Source organism: Pinus tabuliformis, chromosome J, assembly GCF_031772625.1.
Source record: "Pinus tabuliformis cultivar Carrire ecotype Pingquan chromosome J, CPIR1, whole genome shotgun sequence".
NCBI lineage: Eukaryota > Viridiplantae > Streptophyta > Pinopsida > Pinales > Pinaceae > Pinus > Pinus tabuliformis.
The window spans coordinates 516379041-516401635 of NC_142295.1; the positions used below are offsets into that span (position 1 = coordinate 516379041).

Below are 22595 nucleotides of genomic sequence, written 5' to 3' on the forward strand. Positions count from 1 at the left end.
AATGTTTGGGCAAGTTTTGGGGCAGCTGGGCAAAGAAACCCAAAGTTGGGGTTTGGTGTGAACTTTACTCAATTGATTAAGGAAGGAATCTCCTCCAGGAAATCTATAAATAGAAGAGGGTTGAATTCATTTGGATACCATTGGATTGGATCATTTATCTCTGTTTTTCTTTGAGCCTAAGGCTCTGGTGGTTTTAAGACCTCTTCTTCCTACTAATTTCGATGGTGAAAGATTCCACCCTATTTAGTTTTATTTTTTCTTTTTTCTACTTGTTCTGGAATAGGGAAATTCTTCATCTAAGGAACAGCAAGGTATCTCCAGGCTAAGTCTGTAAGGTTGGACGAGTTTCTCAGAAGCTAATTGTTGGACGGTTCATGGTATTGGTGGCCAGATCCCTTGTGGAAACTCGTTTGAAGCAGACCGCACCTTCTGTGGATTGATAAGAGCAAAGGATGGTTGGACTAGACGGAGTTACTGTGGCCAAATGATAGCATTAGAATTTCCTGAGGCCGAAACATTGTCAATTTAGACCCTCCTCAGTAGATCGAAACCCTCCTATTGTAGTCAAGACGCTTTAAGCACTGAAACCCCACATCTAAGGCAGAGCCAAGACACCAAGGATTGGAATCCGGGACAAAGCGACACCCTTTGGAACCATTCCATGTATTTCTATAGCAGATTGGGTATTTTATAAGGGTATGGTCACAATCTACTACCTTTGTGATAAATATGAAAGGCTCTCTCAAGCAGATTACACAGATCTAAGGTCCTGGAATGAAGTGTGAGTCCTATACCTAGGGCATCTAGGGTTTCCTGAAGCTGAACTTCACAAATCCGAAGTTCTGAAGAAAGGTGTGGATCCTGTAACAGAGTAACAAAGACTATGGTGGAAGCACGAGGGTTATAATTGCAGCAGACCCGAGATTACTAAACTAGGGACCTGAAGTGTCTAAGATATCTGGTTAAAACAAAACTTCATATAGATTTTATCAGACTGTATATATAAAGTCGAATCAATGTTTTACTATTGCGTTTACTAGGGTTTATTTGGATTATATTGTTGGATTTGTTTCATATTGGAAGGTCAATCTCTAAAGGTTATACTAATTGTGTTGAGGTAAATTGTTTGAGATTTATTATTGGAATCCTATCTACTAGAAGGAAATCTGGGGCAAAAATTTCCTTTCTACCTAAGTTGCATGAAACGCCGAAACGTTTTGGAGTTTCTGAAACGGGTACGTTTAGAAATGTCACCTCCCTAAAATGGAAACGTCGGTCAAAACATTAGTCAAAACGTCATATATATATATATAAGTGAATAACACATTATCTTGCAAGAAAAAAGGGAATAAGACCCATAGATGATAATTTAAAAGAAAAACAAGTCTATATTAACTCTAATAGATGACTACATTTCGGTCGAGTTTCGGCCAAGTTTCAGAGTTTCAAGTACGGGTACAGCCCGAAACGTCGTGTTCTTTGAAGTTTCGTGCAACATAGCTTTCTACACTAAAGTGGTATCAAAGCGGAAATCCTACCAACCTGGATAGTGTTTGAAGATGGAACAACTGGAAAAAAAAGTTGGCAAGGAGTTTGTAGAGTCTTGGTAGAAGTTAGAGGCGCAACAAGCAGAAATTATTAAAATATAGAAAGAAGGGGTCTTAAAACCCTAAGAGCCTCAGGCTCAAAGAAAAACAGAGATAAATGATCCAATCCAATGATGATCCAAATGAATTCAACCCTCTGGTATTTATAGATTTCCTGGAGGGGATTCTTTCCTTCATCAATTGAGTAAAATTCACACCACACTCCAACTTTGGGTTTCTTTGCTCAGCTGCCCCAAAACTTGCCCAAGCATTGGGTATTTTTGGGTTTTCCCCTTTATCAGGGACTATAGCCTATGGGGATCGATAGGCTACTTCATCTCTTGGTCAATTAATCCCTTGGGGACATTACACGCATGCAGCATTGACATAAAATTTTGTGAAATAGTGTTTTTCATGCTCCCATTTTTATCATTTACTGGACTAATCTATCATCAATTTAACAATTTCATGTAAAACAAGCTTCTTTAGCATGGAAGCATACTCAAGGGCCATTAACACTAGTGGGTTAAAGATAAAAGGATTAGATACCACACTGGCCTGATCTATTTCCTGTACTTTTTGTTCTGCCACTAATGTGCATGCCTTTTTTGCATTCAACTTTTGTGGCACTTCCATTCCTTTTCATATATATTTATTATATACTTCCTGACCTGGGAATTTGGCATGGAAATATGAATTTCCTTTCGATGGAAATATTAAATATAATACTCCAAAAACAACTGCAGTTCAATTCAAGCAGCCAAAACTCAAAAAGGATACAAAGGCATGAAACATAAAATATCACAACTTCATTAAAGTATTATTTTACTTTGACAGCTTATATAATAGAAGAATAGAATTTTAAATGCCATGATTTGTAGCACTACCAATAACAGCTCTGGTCCCATCAAAGTTGCTATCAGCAGTCCAAACAGAAGAGGATGTCGAAATGCATTTCTCCACTATGCTTTCAAGAGGAAGTGTTGAATATAAATCCACTGGTTTATCAAGCCTCAAAATATAAAGAGAGCCACCAAAGCTTCCTGAGCCAAGAGTTGTGAATCTGTGTGCTTAAATTATGGCTTAACAATTCATCCTGTTACATGCAAAACTTCATTTGACTATACCATATTTCAAGGAACAAGAAGAAATAAAGAAAACAAAATGTTCTGCACACCAATAATATGTTTAGAATAGCGAACAAGTATTTTCAAAGCTTCTAATAACTACAAATAAAAAATTCCAAAACCAAAATTACAAAGATCATTGTTAACATTTGTGGATACAATGCACCCTCATGGAGAAATATCCCATCATCATTTGTCGAGGCTGCTCTCTTTCCAAGCTTCTTGATAGCAGTTATGTTCGATGCAAAAGCCACTACTGGTTCAATTTTGCTACAAATAGGGGATGGCGAATTTTCAGTTGCATTTTTTTGGTCTGAATATTGAGGCCCAAAGCGATAAGGTCGATTCATTACTCCGCATTCAAGTTGTTGCTTTGTTTCCATAAACTCATATAACCTGCATGAGAATACGCTCATTTTTTTTGGCGTCCCAAGGAAATCCAAGTTAAGAGAGGGTTGAGCCTTTCATTTCATCCTTGTACAAAGGAAAATCACAAATTTGATTTAAACAACTCATTATATTGGTAGAAGCCACCTAATAAAGAAGACTCTGGAATATTATGATGTGTGTGTGTGTGTGTGTGTGTGAGAGAGAGAGAGAGAGAGAGAGAGAGAGATCTGTGCAATATTGCCAAAGAAGCAAGAAAAAAGAGTACAATAATTCAAAGTAAAAGAAACAAACAATAATTGTTGATCAAGGTCAGATGTTGATTATTATGATCAGATGCCAATTATCTTCAGAATGTCATATTACTGTTTATATGCATGTTCCATACAATGTGCATTTAGCTATGCATAATATAAAGCATTAAAAAAGTACAAAAAAAAGAATGTGCTATATCCAAAGACAGATGCTCTCTTTACAATTATAGACAGCATGTAATAAATATCATTAGCGGGAAAAAATACTGTGATGCTGGAAGTCAAACTGTTTACATGTCCATAACTCTAACAAGAATGGATTACACTGCAGGGATCTTTGACTTCCTAGAAAAATCCTCTGGATGAGCTATGACAAGAAAAGCAGATATCATGTCAAATAGAATCTAGCCAGGTTTGAGAAATAGGTGATGAATTCAGAAAGGGAGCAGCTCAGAGCGAAGAAAAGGACTACAGAATTTGAAGGTAATTTGCCTATTTACCCAAAAAACCTTTCTAAAAATATCCAAAAAATCACAACTCCAGTTTTTCAGGTTAGGATCTCCAAGGATTTAACTATAACTCTGTGAAACATCATATTTTCAAACCTTGGTTTTAACCTTTTAGAAATTCTTTTGGATTCATTTTATAAAACCAATGTTATCGGATCCAGTGGAACCAGCTGGTCCAACTGGTTTGAACCCTAAACTGGTTCAATCATTGACACCAAACTGTACCAAACCAGCTGGTTTCATACAATGCAACAAAAGACACTCCAAGTGCAAATTTTAAAAAATCAAAAATAAAAATAAAAATAATGTATAAGAGTGGCAGCCTAATATTCAAGCCTAGTGCTGTACTACTTGTATGCAATTAATGGTAATAGTAAATTCTTAAAGTAACACTTAAATTTTTAACATTATCAATAATTGTTTCAAGATATTTGAGAGAGGTTCCAAACTCTTTGGATTTCATACGGAGAAAGAAGAATTTTAGATCCCACTCAAAATCCAATAGACTAACAGTTTTAAGAATTTCAGGATTGGGGGATGGAAATTTTCCATTGGATTTTGCCATGTGCAAAGGTATGGAACTAGCATTTAATCAAGAGCACCAAACCATCTGTGTACCTTGATTTTAGTGGCAACTGCTTTGTCATGATCCTAGTAAAAAAGTACCCATCACTCAAATAAAATCTTGACTAGACATGTTAAGCTTTTTCTATCATTTTAATACTCAAAGGGTGATATTAATGATGAAAATTCCAATGAAGGCAATGACTTTGATGATATATAGCTGTTTGTTGTAGCATGATTTTTTTTTGGACGCTAGAGACCATCTAGAGCTTGTTTGTTGATGTATTTTTGGTTCAGAGATGGATTGCACTCAGTGTTATTTTGGATTTATGCACCCTTGCTATATAAATAAAAACTTTGCATATTGTTTATAAACGATTTGAATTCATATGGATGCACATGAATATATATGTTTTTATTTAAAAGTTGATGTATCTTTCAGTCAACCGGGTTTTTGGTCTGGTTTTTTTACCAGTTCTGGTCCAGTTTTGGCTACTTTCCAGTTCAGGGGGTCTACCAGTTAATTCAATAATTCGGTTCTGATAACATTGTATAAAACATCACCATCTCAAATGTGAACATTAGTTTATCAAATATTCTAAGCTCAAATCCTGCAAAAGACTCAACTTTTAAATGGTATGACAGTTATGAAGAAATTTGATTGATTTGGAAATTTTGTATCTATGTATGTTGACTGAATTCTGATATATAGCGCTGAACATCCAATAATTTTGGCATGTAAAACACTTATTTTCAGGTCTAGCTTCTACAGTTTTCAACATTTGCTTTTTTTTTCAGCAGCTAAAAGCCGAAACATAATGTTCATAACCTCTGTAATTTCAAATTTTCACCCTTTTGGTTTTTTGAAAACTTAAACATTTTAGCTCCATGCAACTTAAAATTTAGTTCTTTCACTCCCACGCTCTGTAATATCTCTATAGTGAAAGGACCTTCAATTTAATTGCTAGATCCATTTCCATTCTATTATCACCTTGTTGAACCAAGCAACTTACATGACTAATTACATTCAAAACCAAGCCTTGACTTCATAGTTTTCACATACTCAAGGGTTCCTTCGCACTTGGCCAAATTCCCTTAATCTTTTATCCTTTGGAACCCTTCACGAATACTTAAAAGCTTTTGCCTTTGTTCTTGCTTGTCTGAACTTTGCTCCCTCTCAATTAACAATTTCGACCATGTTTCCAAATTAGGCCTGTTACCCTTCATAATGCATGAGACGTAAACTTGGTTCTGTGCAGGGCAGTATGATGATTCTAATCTTGCAAAGGTTGAAACATTGGAGGTTGCTGCAGTAGTCCATCACGTTCTTCATGGATCAACATCATGGTGATTACCTGGTCATGTCCTTAGTCACTTTCACTTTGTATTGCATGGTTAGATCATGAGTGTCCTCTAATATGGTGATGTACTTACCTAGTAGTTTCATTCATGTTACATGTCATTTCCATAATCTCACCTAAGCAATTTTTTTATTGCAAGCATACTATCACTTTTTCCTAGGTGAAATCTACCAATGTTGTGAAAAGCGCGAGCGGGATTAAATCGGTGCGGGGAACGAATCGGAAAAAATCGGAAAAATCGGGAAAAAAGTGTTTGGTACAAAAATATTCATTTTTTTTCAATTTTTTTAATATCTGAACCATCTACAACATAAAATAAATACATTGACACATAAATATGATAAAAAAACTAATATATAAGATGTTTAATATCATTTCTAGCGCTAAAATCACACATAACATTGAATCATGTCCTGAATAGTAAGTCCTGACTCCTGAGTCCCAACTCAGCCTCAAAATATCAACAAAAAATATGATAATGTATCTCATCATGTCATAATGTCATATACAATAAAATGAAAGTCTAATCCTATTGATTTCCTCTGCCCCTCTTGCGAGAAAATGTCACAGCTTTCCCTTTCCCTCTAGATGTAGATGTTGGTGCCTGTGCTGGTGGAAATGGAAGTGGAGTCTGATGTGCTCTAGAAGCTGAAGAACTAGAAGTAGGAGCTACAGGAGGTAGACCACGTCCTCTACTGGTGGCAGTGGTAGCCCGGGTAGGCGGTGTCACCTCCTCCTCCTCCTCCTGCTCCTCCTCCTCCTCCTCCTCCACCTGCTCCTCCTCCTGCTCCTGCTCCTCCTCCCCCTCCACCTGCTCCTCCTCCTCCTCCTGCTCCTCCTCCCCCTCCACTACATCCTGCACTAACCAATCATCAGCAGAATCCATGAGAGGCCTCTCGGCCTCAACCCTCCATGCAGCAGTGGTGTCAATCCCATCCAATGAGATGGCATCCACATCAGGTGTCCTTTCAAGTTGCCTCACCCACAATCGAATATTGTAGTAGACGTAGGCCATGTCATTAAGTCGTTGGGACTCCAACCTGTACAAAGATCATGAAATAATAATTAATAATTAATATTATAAAAAAATATTGTTTAATGAATTCAAAAATTTATTTGGAAATTTGCAATATTTTAAATGTTTAAGTGTTAACCTGTTGCGCTTCTTGTTGTGTATTTTTTCAAATACACTCCAGTTGCGCTCACATCCTGAGGAGCTGCATGTTTGGCTGAGGATGCGTACGGCAAGCTTTTGCAAAAGGGGTACTCTGCCATCATACATTTTCCACCATGCATCTACAACAAAATTACAAATAAAATTTTAAATAAACATAAGAAAAAAATGGAATTTGAAGAGACAATGAAATTTGAAACAAAGTTACAAACTAAAAAATACCTGGCATTTTAATCGTCCTATCAGTGATAACCATCTCAAAGCCAAATGTGCCACCTGCCATCTTATATGTCTCAATTTGTTTAGAGATCTCTATACGTTGTTCTGGAGATCGCACCATCTTCTGGACACAGGATAAGAATCCATCCATGATCTCAGCATCAAAATCAAACCCAAATGCATAAGAAAATGCAGGGTTCAGGAAAAGCCCAGCAGCATGAATGGGACGATGGAGTGTGTTGTTCCATCGCTCATCAATCACTCCCCATAGAAGGAGTTGTTTCTGAAACCCATCATCTCCCTTATCATCATAGTAGGCCCGAATGGCTTCTTTGGCCCTGTCCATGGCTTCATACAAATAGCCCATTGCGGGCTTCTCACCATCAACCAACCGAAGAACCTTTACCAAAGGTTCAGTAACGGCGCACACCTCCTGCACTCCGGCCCAGAAGTCTTCCTGGTATGAAACTAGCCTGCATATAGCCTCTCCCTCTGGTTTGCGGCTATATGGCAAAGCACGCCACTCCTCTGAAAGAAACATTATCTTCACATCCCACATAGAATTCAAGAGGGATTGAAGAGATATGAAACTCGTGGCAAACCATGTAATGGCGGGGCGCACCAACTCTTTGTTGTTGGTGAATCTTCTCATCAAGCTAAGCACAGATGTATGATTATATATAAATTTTGTGATGCTTTTTGATGAGTCAACAATATCTTTGACAAAGGGAATTTTCCCTATGTCCTCTAACATCAAATCAATACAACGGGCAGCACAAGGTGTCCAAAATAAAGTAGGATGCCTGTCCATAAGCATTCTACCAGCAGCAACATAATTCGCAGCATTGTCCGTTATGACTTGGACAACATGTTGTTCACCCACCTCCAAAATAAACACATCCAGCAAAACACATAAAGTTCTTGCATCTTTGATTTGATGAGATGCATCAACAGATTCGATAAACATAGTCCCCTTGGGACAACTAACCAAGAAGTTTATAAGGGTTCTCCCCTTTTGGTCAGTCCAACCATCTGACATAACAGTGCATCCTGTTTGTGCCCATGATGCCCTAAAATCCTCCAATCTTTGGGTGCAGTCACGCTTTTCATCTTGAAGAATCCGACCTCTCAAATCATGATAAGAAGGGATTTTGTACCCCGGGCCAACATTGGCAATAGCATCAACAGTAGGTTGGAAAAATGGATTATTCCTTACAATGCTGAAAGAAATATCACTCCAGAGGAGAAATTTTGCCATCAACCTGTCAGCTTGTTCTTTTTCAGTTCTTTTTAGCATTGAACCGATAAATGGTTGTGAACCAGGTGTGGTTCGAGGAACAAAAAATGATGATGCAGCTACCGGATTGACTGATGCTGCAGTAGAACCAGTGCCACTTGGCCCACTTCCTTCAGCTGACCTTTTTAGTTGCCTTTTGAGTTCTTCTTTGGCCTCTCTAGTGTGCTCTAATTCTCCCAATGCTCTCATGGCTCTTTGGATAAGTTCAGGATTTGTATTTATACAGGGCCCCACATCATGTCCAGGGATTTGTGCAAGGTGAAACTTCAACCTGTACACCCCCCCGCGTATCTCCTTTCCACACAACTTGCAATTCAAGTTTTGTCTATCATTCGGAGCTTTAGGTTCACCATATTCCCAGAAAGGATCCAATTTCCTTGGCATGTTTGTTTTTGAATTTTGAATTTGCAAACCTATGGGAAAATAAGGATTAGGAAATAGGAATTTAGGATTACAGTTTAGCATTTACAAAATTACAAGTTACAAATTTCCAAAATCCAAAGTTCCAAACCCAAGTTACCCAACCAAATGGCAAATGCCAAAAACAATGAAAAAACATAAACAATGTTTAAAAAAAATGAAAAAAAAAAAAAAAAAAATTGGTTCCCATAGTCATACCAAGTTACCCATCCCAAATCAATGAAAAAATACAAAAAATTCTTTAAAAACAACGAAAACAAAAGGAAAATGGTGCCCATATGAAGTTTCCCAACCAAAAATAATGAAAAACAATGTTTTTAAACAAGGAAAACAAAAAAAAATTAATCCACATACCGTTTCTATGGAGAAATTGGTGGTCTCCTCTTGAATTTGTCCTATAAGCACTTAGATTTGGTCACAAACCCTCCAGCTGCTCTCTCCAAGACTTCCTCCTCCTTCTGCGCGCGCCCACTGTCCAAATGACCAAAAAAAATCCAAAATCGCATTATAAAACCCGCTGCCCCGACACCCGGAGCTTTTTTCCGAAAAAAGCGTGATTTTTTTGAAAAAAGCGCGCTTTTTCAAAAAAAACGGCAAAAAAAAATATAGCCGCTTTTTTGGTATAAAACGCGCGATTAAATCAGCATTAGGAAAAAAGCGCGATTTTTTGAAAAAAACGCGATTTAATCGCGCTTTTCACAACACTGAAATCTACTATTCACACCTACAATTTCATCACATTTCATCAATTTTCCTATATAAAGTGTGCATCACATTACATTCTTACCTTTTACATAGGTAAAAGCCACATTTCCATTTGCATTCCACTTCAGTCCATCTCCTTGGAGGCACATGGTACATTTTGCTTATAATTTCATAAGTTCTAAACCATATTAACAAGTCAAATCTCATATATCCACCTTTTCCAATGTGAACGTGCCTAATTGGTTCAGGATGTTTTAATTGAATCCTAAACCTCAAGTTGAATGCCTAAGTATTGGCCTATTAGTACTTTAATGTTCTAATTATTCACTAAAGCTAGTTCCCTAAGTTCCATTTCCTAATTATTCACCAAGGAACACAACTGATGTATATGAGGTACACAACTTATGTTAGCACTTCCCCTTCGTAAACATGTTGAGAAAACCCACAAAAAAATTTCTAATTCGCCTTAGCCCCAATATAGCCTTGTTCACAAATGTGACATGCTAGCTTGTCCATGGCTTATCCTAATTCATTAACATGACTTTTGAGCTCTGAAACCAGATTCACTCTTAGAGGGCCACATGTCTAAATCTGTCGAATCAAATACAATTTGACCTAAATCGTGTCTGGATTTCGCGACACGTCGTGTCCGATTGGGACACAATCAAATCCGGATCGTGTCTCAATTGGACACATCGTGTCCCGAAATTCGGACACAAATCCGGAAATCTGGGACCCACGCGGCCAATAAAGGGCAGAAATGACTCTTTTTTTCATGATTTGTTGTCATTTCTTTTGCAATAGTTGAGCTGTGGGTTTGCTGTGAGGAGTTTGGAGCAAGGAGCCAAGGGTTTGGAGCGTTTTCAAGGAGATTCAAGCAACAAGTAAGTGCATTTCCTCTCTATTTTTTTCCACTTGTATTACAGCAGTTTGTATATGCATTTCTTTTACAAATTTGGGCATGTTTTGTTTATTTTTTTACAGTGTTCATAGCTCAATCAAGGGTAGCAGGTAGGGGACAAAGGAAGGGGAAGAATGTCCCCATTGGGGATGCCCCTCCTCCCCCAATTTCATCAAAGTCTGCTGCAAGTAATGTTGAGGGAAAACTTCCTCCTAAAGGTAACATTGAGAAAAATCCCTTGTGGAAATATGTCACAAGAAAGGATGGACCAAGCAGCAAGGTGAAGGGAGGAGGCAATGTGAATTGGAGATGCAATTTTTGCCACAGTACTTTCACAAGCACATATATTTGTGTGAAAGGCCATTTGTTGGCTTTACCAGATTGTGGAGTTGGAGCTTGTACACAAGTTCCTTTACAAAAGAGGAAAGAAATGGAAAAAGAGTTCATTGTTGGTATGGAAAATGTGGCTGCAAAATAAAAATAAAAAACGAAGAATGATGACCCCCTTCCATTTTTGAGGAAAGGCAACAACAAATTTCCATTTGAGAGTTCTAGTGGGGGACAAGCAGCAAAAAGAAGGGCAATTTCACTTGGTCCAATGGACAAGATTTTTCAAAAAGAGAAACGGGAAGAGCTTGATCTCAACATTGCCTTTTTTTCTATCAAAGCTTCATATCCTTTAATGTTGCACGCTCACCTCTATTTATTGAGATGTGTCGAGCTTTAACTCATGGGGCTCCATCATGGTATGTGTCTCCTGGTTCAGAGAAACTTAGAACCACATTGTTGATGAAGACAAAAAAAGAGGTGCAAAAATGCTTGAGCCTATTAGAGCATCATGGCCAACATCTGGGGTTAGCATTGTTTCTGATGGATGGACAAATCCAACACGGCACCCATTCATCAACTTCATGGTGTCTTCCTTGAATGGTCCAGTTTTCTTGAAAGCAGTGGATACACTTGGGGAATACAAGGACGCACAATATATGGGTGAGTTGTTTATTAAAGTTATTGAAGATGTATGTGTTGATTCTTGTGTGCAAATCATTACAGATAATGCACCTGTTTGCAAGGTTATTGGCATGATTGTGGAAGCTAAATATCCACAAGTGTTTTGGACACCTTGCATTGTCCATTCATTGAACTTAGCACTGAAATCAATTGCTTCTGATGTTCTTTGGATTGGTAACATTATTGAAGATGCACGACATCCATAACTTTGTACAAAATCATACAAATGCCCTCACTATCTACAAGGAATACAGCAATCTATCATTATTGAAGATTGTGGATACATGGTTTGCCTCTTTATTCATCATGTTGAAGAGGTTGAGGGAGGTCAAGACCGCTCTTGGGGCCATGGTTCTTTCAGAGTTTTGGTCTTTTTGGAGAAAGACAGATCAAGTAGCCTCTAAAAAAGTGAAGGACACAGTGCTAGATGATGCTTGGTGGGAGAGGGTAGATCTAATTATTCAAATCATGCACCCTATCATTTCTTTGCTTCGATTTGCAGATACAAACAAACCCATCCTAGGAGAGGTTTATGAGAGATGGAATTCCATGATTGAGTCTGTCAGGAGCATTATTCTACAGAGTGAGTGCCCTGAGCATGAGACATCACCAGAGGCCTTCTGTGGTACTATACAGGATATTCTTGTCAGCAGATGGGACAAGAATTGCACACCTTTACATTGTTTGGCTCACTCATTGAACTCAAAATACTACAGCCATGAGTGGTTGAATGGTGGACCTTCCCGCAGATTCCCTCCTCACATGGATGGTGAAATATCACAGGGAAGGAAAGATGCATTCAGGCAGGTTTTTCAGGATAGAGCATTGCTTGATGAGGTGAAGGATGCCTTTGCAGAGTTTTCCACTGGCACTAGTCGATTTGCAGGATATGATGTGATTAGAGACAGGGGGGCTAAGAAGCCCTATTCTTGGTGGGAAAATCATGGGGCAACAAGCCCTCCTCTATAGTAGTTAGCCATGAGGCTCCTCTCTCAGGTGACTTCATCCTCTTGTTCCGAGAAGAATTGAAGCACATATGGGAATTTGTATAGTGTTAAGAAGAGCAGGCTTGAGCAGTCCAGGGCAGAGACAATGGTGTATGTGCAGACCAACCTTTGTCTTATTTACAGGCAGAGGGAAGAGTAGTTGAAGGGAAAGACAAAGATGTGGTATGTCTTTCCTAATGATATGGGTCTAGACAGCAGTGTTGAGTTGGCATTGGTCAACATGGATCTCAATGATCTAGTGCTAGAGCCTGTTAGATTTGATGATGGTGATACTGTAGAGGGGTCATCCTCCACACCAGTAGATGCAGAGACGACTTTGGATACAGGGGAGGAGGAGGATGTAGAGGAGAACAGTGGTGACCATGATGATGAGGACAGTGATGATGAGGACAGTGATGATGATTTTGATGATGACTATGAGGATTGATGACTCATGAGTCATGGGCTACCTACTGCCTTGAGGCTTGTATACTTGTAGTTGTTTTGTATTTTCTATTTCTATTTGCCATTGGCATTGCACTACGTATGTAACCATTTTGATTTTGATGACATAGTGAGAAAACTACAGCTGTCAGTGTCTTTATCTTACTATCTTGTCTTTCTCCTATTGGATCATTGATGAATTGCATATGTATTATCGTTTATCATTTATGAATTTAGAATTTATGATTCATTGATTTATCATTTATATGACATGTATTTGAATTTTGTATGTACTATGGATGCGATAATGTTACTAACTTTGTAAACAGTAAAACTTACATCTAGATAAAGATCTATGTTTGAAATCAATGAATTTGTATCATTAATGAGAATTTGTGTAAGAAATATCTAATTTTTAATATACATATGTATTTTTTTAAATATATATATATATATATATATATATATATATATAACGTATCTGAACGTGTCCTATTCCGGGGGGTCAATGTGTTTGAATCTGACACTCAAATCCCTGTATTCAACAAATCCTAAATCCATGTGTCAGGTTACTTAGCTTTTGAGTAGGTTAAGCCTTGACTTGAATAGGGTTTTACTATGCATGTGCCTTAGGATTTTTACCCTCCATCTCATCCATCCACCCCTGCACACATCCCTAGGTGGTGTGCTCCACTATGAGGGCATACTCCTTGCATAATCTTGTTCACACCATGAACACATTTGAATTGACTAGTGATGGTTTGACATGGTGAAAGGAGGTATGATTGCATATATTTTAAGGAGATATTCTGATTTTCATGTGGATCTTGTTGCCACGTATGTCATACGGGGGCTTTTGTGACAAAATCCCATGGTCACTTGGCAGTGTTGGAGCAGCATGTTAGCACAGAAATCTGCCCTATAAGAAAATGAACGACTCTAAAAATCTGCAGTGAGAAATCATTGTTAATACATAGGAATTTTTTCCCAACTTGTCATTAGTGAAATTCCTTTCAGTTTGGATGGTTGCTTTTCCAACCTCAAGTGGGGTCCCTAATTCCTCATGCACTGAAATTACCATATAAACCTGCCTGTAAAATGTAATGACCGCATACAGTAATCTTTGGCATGCAATCAAGAAGCCAAAGATGTGATGAGAAATATTTTAGAATAATTTGACGGGAACTTTCTTTTTTACAATAGCTTAAGAATAGCAAAGAAAGGAGATAGAAAAGCCCTCTAAGTGATAATATTACCAAAATAAAGGCTTGATAAGCCAACTCAATACACCAAGAATTCACAATGCAAAAAGTTCCAAGAACTGGAGAAAAAGGCATAACCAAGCTTTATTTTGCAATAGTCATGAGGTTGAATACACCATATAGACAAATCCAAAACTAGTTCAATGATACCCCTTGCACAGAGTACAAGAACCTAGAGTGTAATAGATATGTTGTTGCTCCAAAGAAATTCCAACCACAAACAATGAGCATCTTCCTCCTTATCAATCCTAGAGTGCACATTAGCCATGCAAGGAGTATTCCTTCACTCATGCACTTTGATGATTAGGTGTAGTCTTATCTCCTCAATCACCTAGTTCATTAGCCCCAAGTCTGGCAAAGCGACCATGCGCCTAGTGCAAGAGGAGTGGAAGTAGCCATGTGCTCTAGTCCAATAGAGATGTTCTTAGTTTACTTGATAGAGTGTAGTGAATATAGCGTTGTAGTACACTAGAGGTGGCACTTTAGTTATCTGCTTAATTTGCTCAACTGGCCTCCTAGTTAACTTAAGCAAGTGCCTAGTTAAGTCAACAATCACTCCACATGTGTCTAGTTATCCCCTTAACTCATGCATGTATCCCAAACTCCCAATCAACAAAAGCATGCACACAGTTAACTTGAAGAATGCACCTCGTCAACTCCATGCACCACCTCACTCCCAAACTCATACACGTGTCCTACTTACCTCCAAATGACTCATGCATGTGCCTTAGATGACTCAAACACACACCAAATCAACTCCAACATGTGCCACATCAACATAGACTCATGCTTGTGCCTTGATCATGCTGCAACTTGTCGATCCCAAAGTCTACCACTTGTCACCTTTAAAGAGTTATCATCTGTCATCCTTGCATGAATGCCACATGTCACAATGCATGGTTGATTACTAAAAATAGAAAATCCTTCCATGTCAATGAAATTAGGCTCATCATATTCAATTTTTTGTTACGAATCCGAATATGTATTCAGAATTGACATGCAAGCCTTGGAACTGTAACTGCTAAAAATAGTAGTATCACGCATGTCTCCCTAAAAGGGCTCATTAAAATCATTAGCTCTCAATGACTCCAGATTCCAAATATGCCATCACTACTATCATGCAAACCTCCAAACTCTGCCTCCTAAAAGGTAGGAAAAGTCCTACACGGAGCAACCTCTTCCATGACCTATGCAATGTCTCTAGCCCTGAACTAGGATCATATCACTTAACTATCCTGTATTTGAACTTTGTGAGAAGCAACTTTGACTCATGAAAAGTTCTCTAGAAGCTAATTGTCAACACCAACATAAGTTGTTCTTGAGCCTCCAATTTGCAAAGTGGCAATAGGGCAGCTAACAAGGGTGACTCAAGGGGATGGGATCCCCTTGAGTGACACCTAGAATCCCAAGATATCTATGCATATATTTGTAAATGATGATTTGTGTAAAACAATCTATAAACCACCATGCTTGTCATGTGCTCAATGGAGTCAAATATGCATGGTGCCTTGATTGATTCATTGAAAGGAGGTCTTACCTATACATTTTCAACCTCAACTACTACCTGCAACCTAACCACCATGTTTTGAGAAATCAAGGGCATGAATAGTTAAAGATTTCTCTACTTGATAATTGCTTGTGATATTCTTTTACTTCTTAGCTTATAGTCTCTTCTTCATTATGTTATTATTGTGTTCTTTTCATCAAGACAATTACCAATATGCACAATAAAGGACAGGTGACACAGTGTGTAGGCTTGTCAGCCAAGGCCAAAACCTCTCACCCCTTGAGAGGAAAACCCGATCAAAATTCTTCATCTAGATCTTCAATTGATGAGTACCAAGACCATGACACAGACCCTTGACTCTAGTATCCTCCCAAGAACCTTGTCACTATCCTTGATGCTCTGCCTCTTCCCTTCAACTTTCCTTCTTGTTACACAACATTTTTTCACTATCCCTGTACTCCCTGTTGCTTGATCCTGGAGGACCTCTACACTGAACCCTACATGCTTTCCCTTCATGAAGAAACCCCCATTGTGTCCCTCTTCATGAGTAGATCAATTCCCCTTTGCACCATTTCCCCTCAAACTTCTGTTTTGCCCAGTTTACAAGACCAGCACTAATGGCCCTTGTCTTCCCCGCACCGATGTGCAGAGATTAGCATTGTCCCTAGTGCTAATCGGAGCGACTGAGTTGTGTTCCAGACACATCAGTCTTGTTATGGAAAGTTTTTTAAATTAAGAGTCGAAGCTTCCAGCTCTAGAAGCTTTGTAACGGAAGTCTGGTAAATGGTTTGGTCGGATGGGGTCAAAGATGTCAATTTGGGCTCCTTTCCCCTATAATGATGGAACTACCTCAAGGGATAAGACCTTCTCCCACGAGGAGTGGATCCATCTCCCATCCATTTTTCCTATATAAACCTCCCTTCTTCCCAAGCACAAGCTAGGTGTGCTAGTGCTATTTTGGTTTGGAGTAAACAGCCAACTATTCATATTTGTAGCTATCTAATTGTGTGAGGGAGCAGTGTGATTTGTTTTGGAGTGAAGCCTAAAGAGAAGAGCCTTAAAACTATTGTTGATTGAGGCCATCATGGAATGCTAGTAGAAGTGTGTGGGAACCTAGTCTTGTCAAAGGAGAACCGCAACGTCAAGACAATGGTTGTAATCTATTCTTGATATCAATATATATGCAACTATCGATTGATTTTCTACATGTTTTGTCATCTTACATATTCATGGCTTAATGTTTCTTGACTTGTTAAGTAGGTTGAATTACAATTTGTCTATTGTCACGGTTGTTGTTCATTGTTGTTTACTTATTTCAATTGCTTGAAGAAGGAAGCGAGAGATAGCTGGAGCGAGCAAGCAAGGACATCATCAAACGGGATAAGCGTATTAAGAGGTAGGCCCTCTTAATTGGTTCTAACCTAAGGAAATCTTCCATAGAATGTATCAGTTGTAGCTAGACCCATTATCAGGCTCGAGGAATTTGTTTGTGTCCGCACTTATAATTTTACTACACCACAAATTGGCGACTCCACTGGGGAGCCAATCCTTTTGTTTGTCTTGTTTGAGATTTCATGATTTCGTGTGAAATTTTCGAGTTCTACTTTTTCCCTTTGGTTCTGTTTCTTTTCTCCTGCTTACTGACTTGAGTTTAAAATTCATAGTAACAGATCTAGTCTCTGTTTCAAAAAAAAATATATTTTTTTTTAGCTTCCTCGATCAGTGAGCTTAATTCGCTGACAGTCGCACTGATCAGCGCGATATGTTGAGGAACAATCGCGCTGACCAGCGTCTAGTGCTTGTTGTCAGTTAGGCAGTCATGTCGATGCCTGTAAGTGAAGAGTAAGGTTTGACCCCAATCTTGGCCAATGTATTCTACTCTTATGATTTTGACCCTGTAAGCCTTTTGGACCGTTTTCTCCCTAACTAGAAAGATTCTTTTCATTTGGTTTTGTTTGCTTGTTGGCTTATCATCTTTTTGCTTGATTGCTTAAGTCATTGGGTGGTCAGCGACACTAGGGAATCTAGTTAGTCGTCCATTCAGCTGTTTGTGGATTCAATGAGTCGGGTTGTAGGTGTGCTTACTCCTTCCATTTCGTTTTCGGTCCTTTTACGACTTTGACCTCTATTGCACAAGTGTGAAAAGTTTTCATTTACTTGTCTAAACGTTTTTTTCCCGGCATGGATTACGTTGCTTGTCTTGTTGTTGGTAAAGTCAATGTTTCATTAGTCTGAATGAACTTCTATTTTCATGTTTTCATCTGCTTGAAGAGCTTATTGTCTCAAAAAAAAATTCATTGAAGAGTTGTATGCAAAAAGTTTATTACGTTGTTTCATGAAAAAGTATGAAATTCTAGTTATTGTGCTACGATAACTTGCATCACTGAAAGACTAGAATTGCATTGGCATTTGGAAAAGGAAAAGAACTCTTTTGCTTTCAAAGGACTGTTAGGCACGTGCTTGTCAGGAAATTAGGAATTGGAATGCATTTTTCATTAGTTTAATTTCGAAAAAGTAAGGTAGTGAAAGATCATTTCGCTTTCAGTTGCTTGATTGTTTGCATTTGATTGAGTAGTTTCTACCCTCTCCAGTGTAGGCACTTCATCGAATTGAAAGGGTCTTGTCTCATTTAGTTGCATTTAAGATTTTTTGAGTCGCATCACTAAGACCTGAAAACTGAAACATAACTCAAGATAAACTTTAAAATGAATTCAATTAACCTAAGGTGCATTTGACATTTAACGATCATATCTAGAAGGTCTAGGCTAGAGACGTGTTTCGGCGTCTTTAAACCTAGCAGTTGTCGTTAGCTTTGGCATTAGACAGCACTAGTACGGATTTGTGCTCCCTGTACCGTCGAGTATATAACGGGAGACCCCTCTAGGTTGCAATCCTTTATCCTTAGGAAGCCGAGTCGGCCGCCTTGCAAATGTGATACACCGAACACAACATTCGGGGAGATTGCCTGCTCGTACTTCTCAGTTCGTTGAGAGGTATTTTGCAGTTCACGGTTACCTGGTAATCATGTTTACCTAGATCATCCAGAGCAGTCATTTGATCTTTTGACTCATTAAACTTAAAAAATCATTCAAGCACTTGTCCTTTCGAGCTCGTTTCCAATCGAAAGCAATAGATAGAGTCATCTTTGTTTCTTTCTCAACTCCTAAAAAGTGAAAGAGCGCCAGTCTTTTATGCGTGTTAATAATTGATTGCCCACGATCCGATAACACCCTGTTAGTCTTCTCTAAGACCAAATCATGAGCTTCCCTTAAAGAACATTTTAAAGCCTTGAAGTTAATTCTTTTTGTCGACTAAGACAAGGTCATCATCGCTGAACCATCTGGTTCACCCAGTTCCTCTTCCTCTCCTCCATCTGAAAGATTGTCTGAGTAGTTGTTTCCTGAGTTACCAGAGTCACTCGAGGACCAAGCTGTTGAACTCAGAATTGTTCTGAGTATTCAACCTTTGTCATCTCATCCTCCGCCTACTTTCGATACTGGGTCATCTGCTGATCTTGGCCCGGAATCTCCGGAAAATCCCATTCAAACTCCTGAGGACTCACCGACCACTGACGGTCAGCTTGGATTGGTTATCTATCCTTCGAATTCTCTGTTTGACCCTGTTGTGATATCACCACAGCGTCCTTACAGTCCGTACGACCAGCTGGGATTTCCTTTGGAACTATCCCCTCGTACTTCTTTAGCCATTCGTCGTCATTTGTTTCCAGACATGGAACCCGAAGGCGATGCTCCAGTCACCTCTCCAGAAGAGTCCGAAGTTTCTACTCCACACGCTGTTGAGGGGGAAGAGTTGTCTTTTCCTCCTGAGGGTTTCCCCTATTCAGGGGGTATTCTCGCCAGTTTGCCACCCAACTGTGTCTTTGGCGCAGTTGGTTTCAGGTACACCTAGTGCCTCATCACTTTACCATAACCATGTTTGGGCGTCAAGCGCCATGCCTACTTCAGGTCCGTTCGTTGCGAACACGACTTCCCAACAGGTTGTTACCTCAGTCCCGGTGCAACCCACTATTCCGAATACCCTTGTATCGTCAATCCCAGTTACACGTCAGGCACAACCAACAGTTTCGAAAAACGTCTCTGTCAGTTCCTCCATCCCTCTAGAAAGTGGCTAGGCTGTGCCACCGCTTGGGGGGCAAAACCTAAATGTTTCTATGGTGTTAGGTTCCACCAATGTGAGTGGCTCACAAGCTCACATGCTTGGTATGAACCAGCCTTCTTCTGGTATTATTCATAACCCTGTTGATCCTACTAGATCAAGCAATGTCCAGTACCAACAGGTTCAGAATCCCGTTGGTCCGTCTGGATCAAGCAATGTTCAGTATCAGCAGCCCTATGGGGCTCAGGTCCAATACCAAACTCCTTATGTTCCATATGGTTCTCAAGGAATGGTTAATCAACCTTACACCCTCCAATCTGGGTAGTACATTCAGCGTGGCTATGGCCAGATTCAGTTTGGAAATTTCCCGAGCACTGTTCAAGTACCCTTGCAACAGCAAGGACAGCCTCTACAACAACAAGGGCAGCCTTTGTTACCGCAAGGGCAACCTTTATTGCAGCAAGGGCTCTCTGCACAACCGCAAGGGCAAATGATCCCGCAGCAAGGTCAACTGCAACAACCGCAAGGTCAACCCTTGCAACAGTTGCAGCAAATCGTGCAGCAGCAGATGCAATATGCTCCGCACACCTCCCAGCCCATGTCCTCGCAGGGCCAACCTCTGCAACCTCAAGGACAAATTTTGCAACCGTAAGGTCAACCCTTGCAACAACAAAACTAACTAGGGTAGTAGCAACCCTTGTATACATATCAGCAGGGTCAACCCTTGCAAGGGCAAGATCAAGGTCAAGTCCTGCAGCAACAGGCACAAAATCCTAATGTTCTAGGTCAACAGGTCCAGAATCCTATTGGCCAAGGGCATCGGGTACAAAACCCTAACACCCTAGGTCACCAGGTTCAAAATCCTTTTGGTCAAGGGCATCAGGTATAGAATCCCTATGTCCAAGAGCAACAAATGTATCAACCTTATTCCCAAGGATAGCAGGTCCAATATCCATATGTCCAAGGTCAACAGGCTCAACAGCCTTTTAACCCATACGTTACATATCAGCAACCGACGGCCAGACAGTTCCAAGGTATTCAAGACCAAAATCCTCCCTATGGTCAAGGTAATTCTCAATGGGGGCAACCTCAGATGCCATATGGCCAAAATCCCCCACTGTGGGGCCAAAATCCTTACCAGCAGGGATGGGCTCCTCCGTTCAAACCTGCTTAACGACCTCCCATGCCTTTTAACACCCAATTGCCATTCTTGGCTACACTCGAGTTGCCAAATGTATCTTGCCTCACGAATGATCCAATTCTTCATTTGCCATACTAGCCTCCAATGACGTCCAAGATACCAAGCGATTGTCCAAAGTTCGATGGGAAAGCAAAAGAAGACCCTCAGGCCCATGTGATGACATATCGCCTCTGGTGCTCGTCGAACTCCTACGTTGACGATTCCATTTGTCTCCGTCTTTTCCAACAAACCCTCACAGGCGCTGCAACTAAGTGATACATCAAGCTGCCTCAAAGTACTTACCACGACTTTAACTCTTTATCCATGGCTTTCCTCATGCATTTTCAGTTGCTGGTTCGCTATGAAATTGGCACCTATTTGCTCACATTGCTTAAGCAAGATACTGCGACACACATCTTTGATCACATCCATGAATGGAGACGTAGATGTCGCCTGATCAAATTTGAGATTGTTGATCAGCTGCTCACTGAATGGTTCACCAAATCATTCATGGCCCCAATTGTTCACGATATAGCTATGGGTGGATGTGCTATTCAAGAGCAAGCCATCGCTCATGCCGAGTACTTGGATCTAGTTTACTCTCAGTCTGGCACTTTGTATGAGTTATTACCCAATGCTCCGCGGCCATCATCCGATCCCGCAGCATCAAAGTCACAAGTTGTACCTCCCATTGATGGAGTTATTGGTTCAGTATCCCAGACCCCTGCTAAATCTTCTTCCAAACAGAAGTCGGTCTCAAATGTTGTTCCTAATAGTTCATCCCAGAATCCACCTAGCCCTGGTAAAACCTCAAAGGTCCACACTGTCCAATCTACCGCAGCGGACAAATCCTCGAAAGGAAAGAAGAAAGGCAAAGGAAAGGGTAAAGCCGATGCCCCAAAACAGGGTCCTCCCAAATCGTCTGTTGGCGAATCTTCGCAATGGAAACCTAAGTATCCTTACCTCATTTGCGAGGAAGATCACTACACTAAGGATTGTCCGCGACGATCCGAAGTTAGCCGCTTGCTCAAAGGGACCCTCGCTGTCCTCAAAGAGTCGTTTCTGTCTTAGCAAACCCAAATGGTAGACCAACCCCAATCTGCTTCCTCCGGATCTCAAGTGTTCATGATGAGTACGCCTATTAATGTGGCTACTAGATCAAAATATTATCAAACTCCTGCTTCAACAGTTGGGAAAGAGAAAGAAGCCTCACCTTCTTCTTCTACCCCGAGTTCTGGCCCTCTGCATATTGAGCGCCCTAACCCTGATTCTGCTATACGGCCACCCTCTCGAGGTGTGCTGCGGAAATCCTCATATAATCCCAACGCCCGAGCTGCTCAGCACTACAATATTGTTGAGGATTTGGCTCAGGTGCCATCAGCCATGTCGGCTCTCGAGGTGCTCCAAAGCTGCCCATCACAGCGGAAATCTTTGTTGTCAGCTATCGGGGGCATCGATCCCACCGATTCCAATTTGATATGTTTTGATCTAGAGAACCATGTTTTGCGTCTCCCTCATCAAATTGCCTTTCTCATTCAGGTAATCATCAATGAGAAGACCATCCACCGGACTGTCATCGATGAAG

The 22595-nt window shown here is 40.0% G+C and overlaps 1 protein-coding gene across 1 annotated transcript in view; it reads right to left on the bottom strand.

The window, feature by feature from the left end:
• The window catches only part of LOC149228023 (Transducin/WD40 repeat-like superfamily protein), a 394377-nt gene that overhangs the window by 175807 nt on the left and 195975 nt on the right, over positions 1-22595 (bottom strand). Inside the window, exons 5-6 of the mRNA XM_089378042.1 lie at positions 2873-3109; positions 2474-2649 (exon numbers count right to left, since the gene is read on the bottom strand). Coding sequence (XP_089234168.1) covers positions 2474-2649; positions 2873-3109 — 413 coding nt within the window. The remainder of the gene's footprint in view (positions 1-2473; positions 2650-2872; positions 3110-22595) is intronic.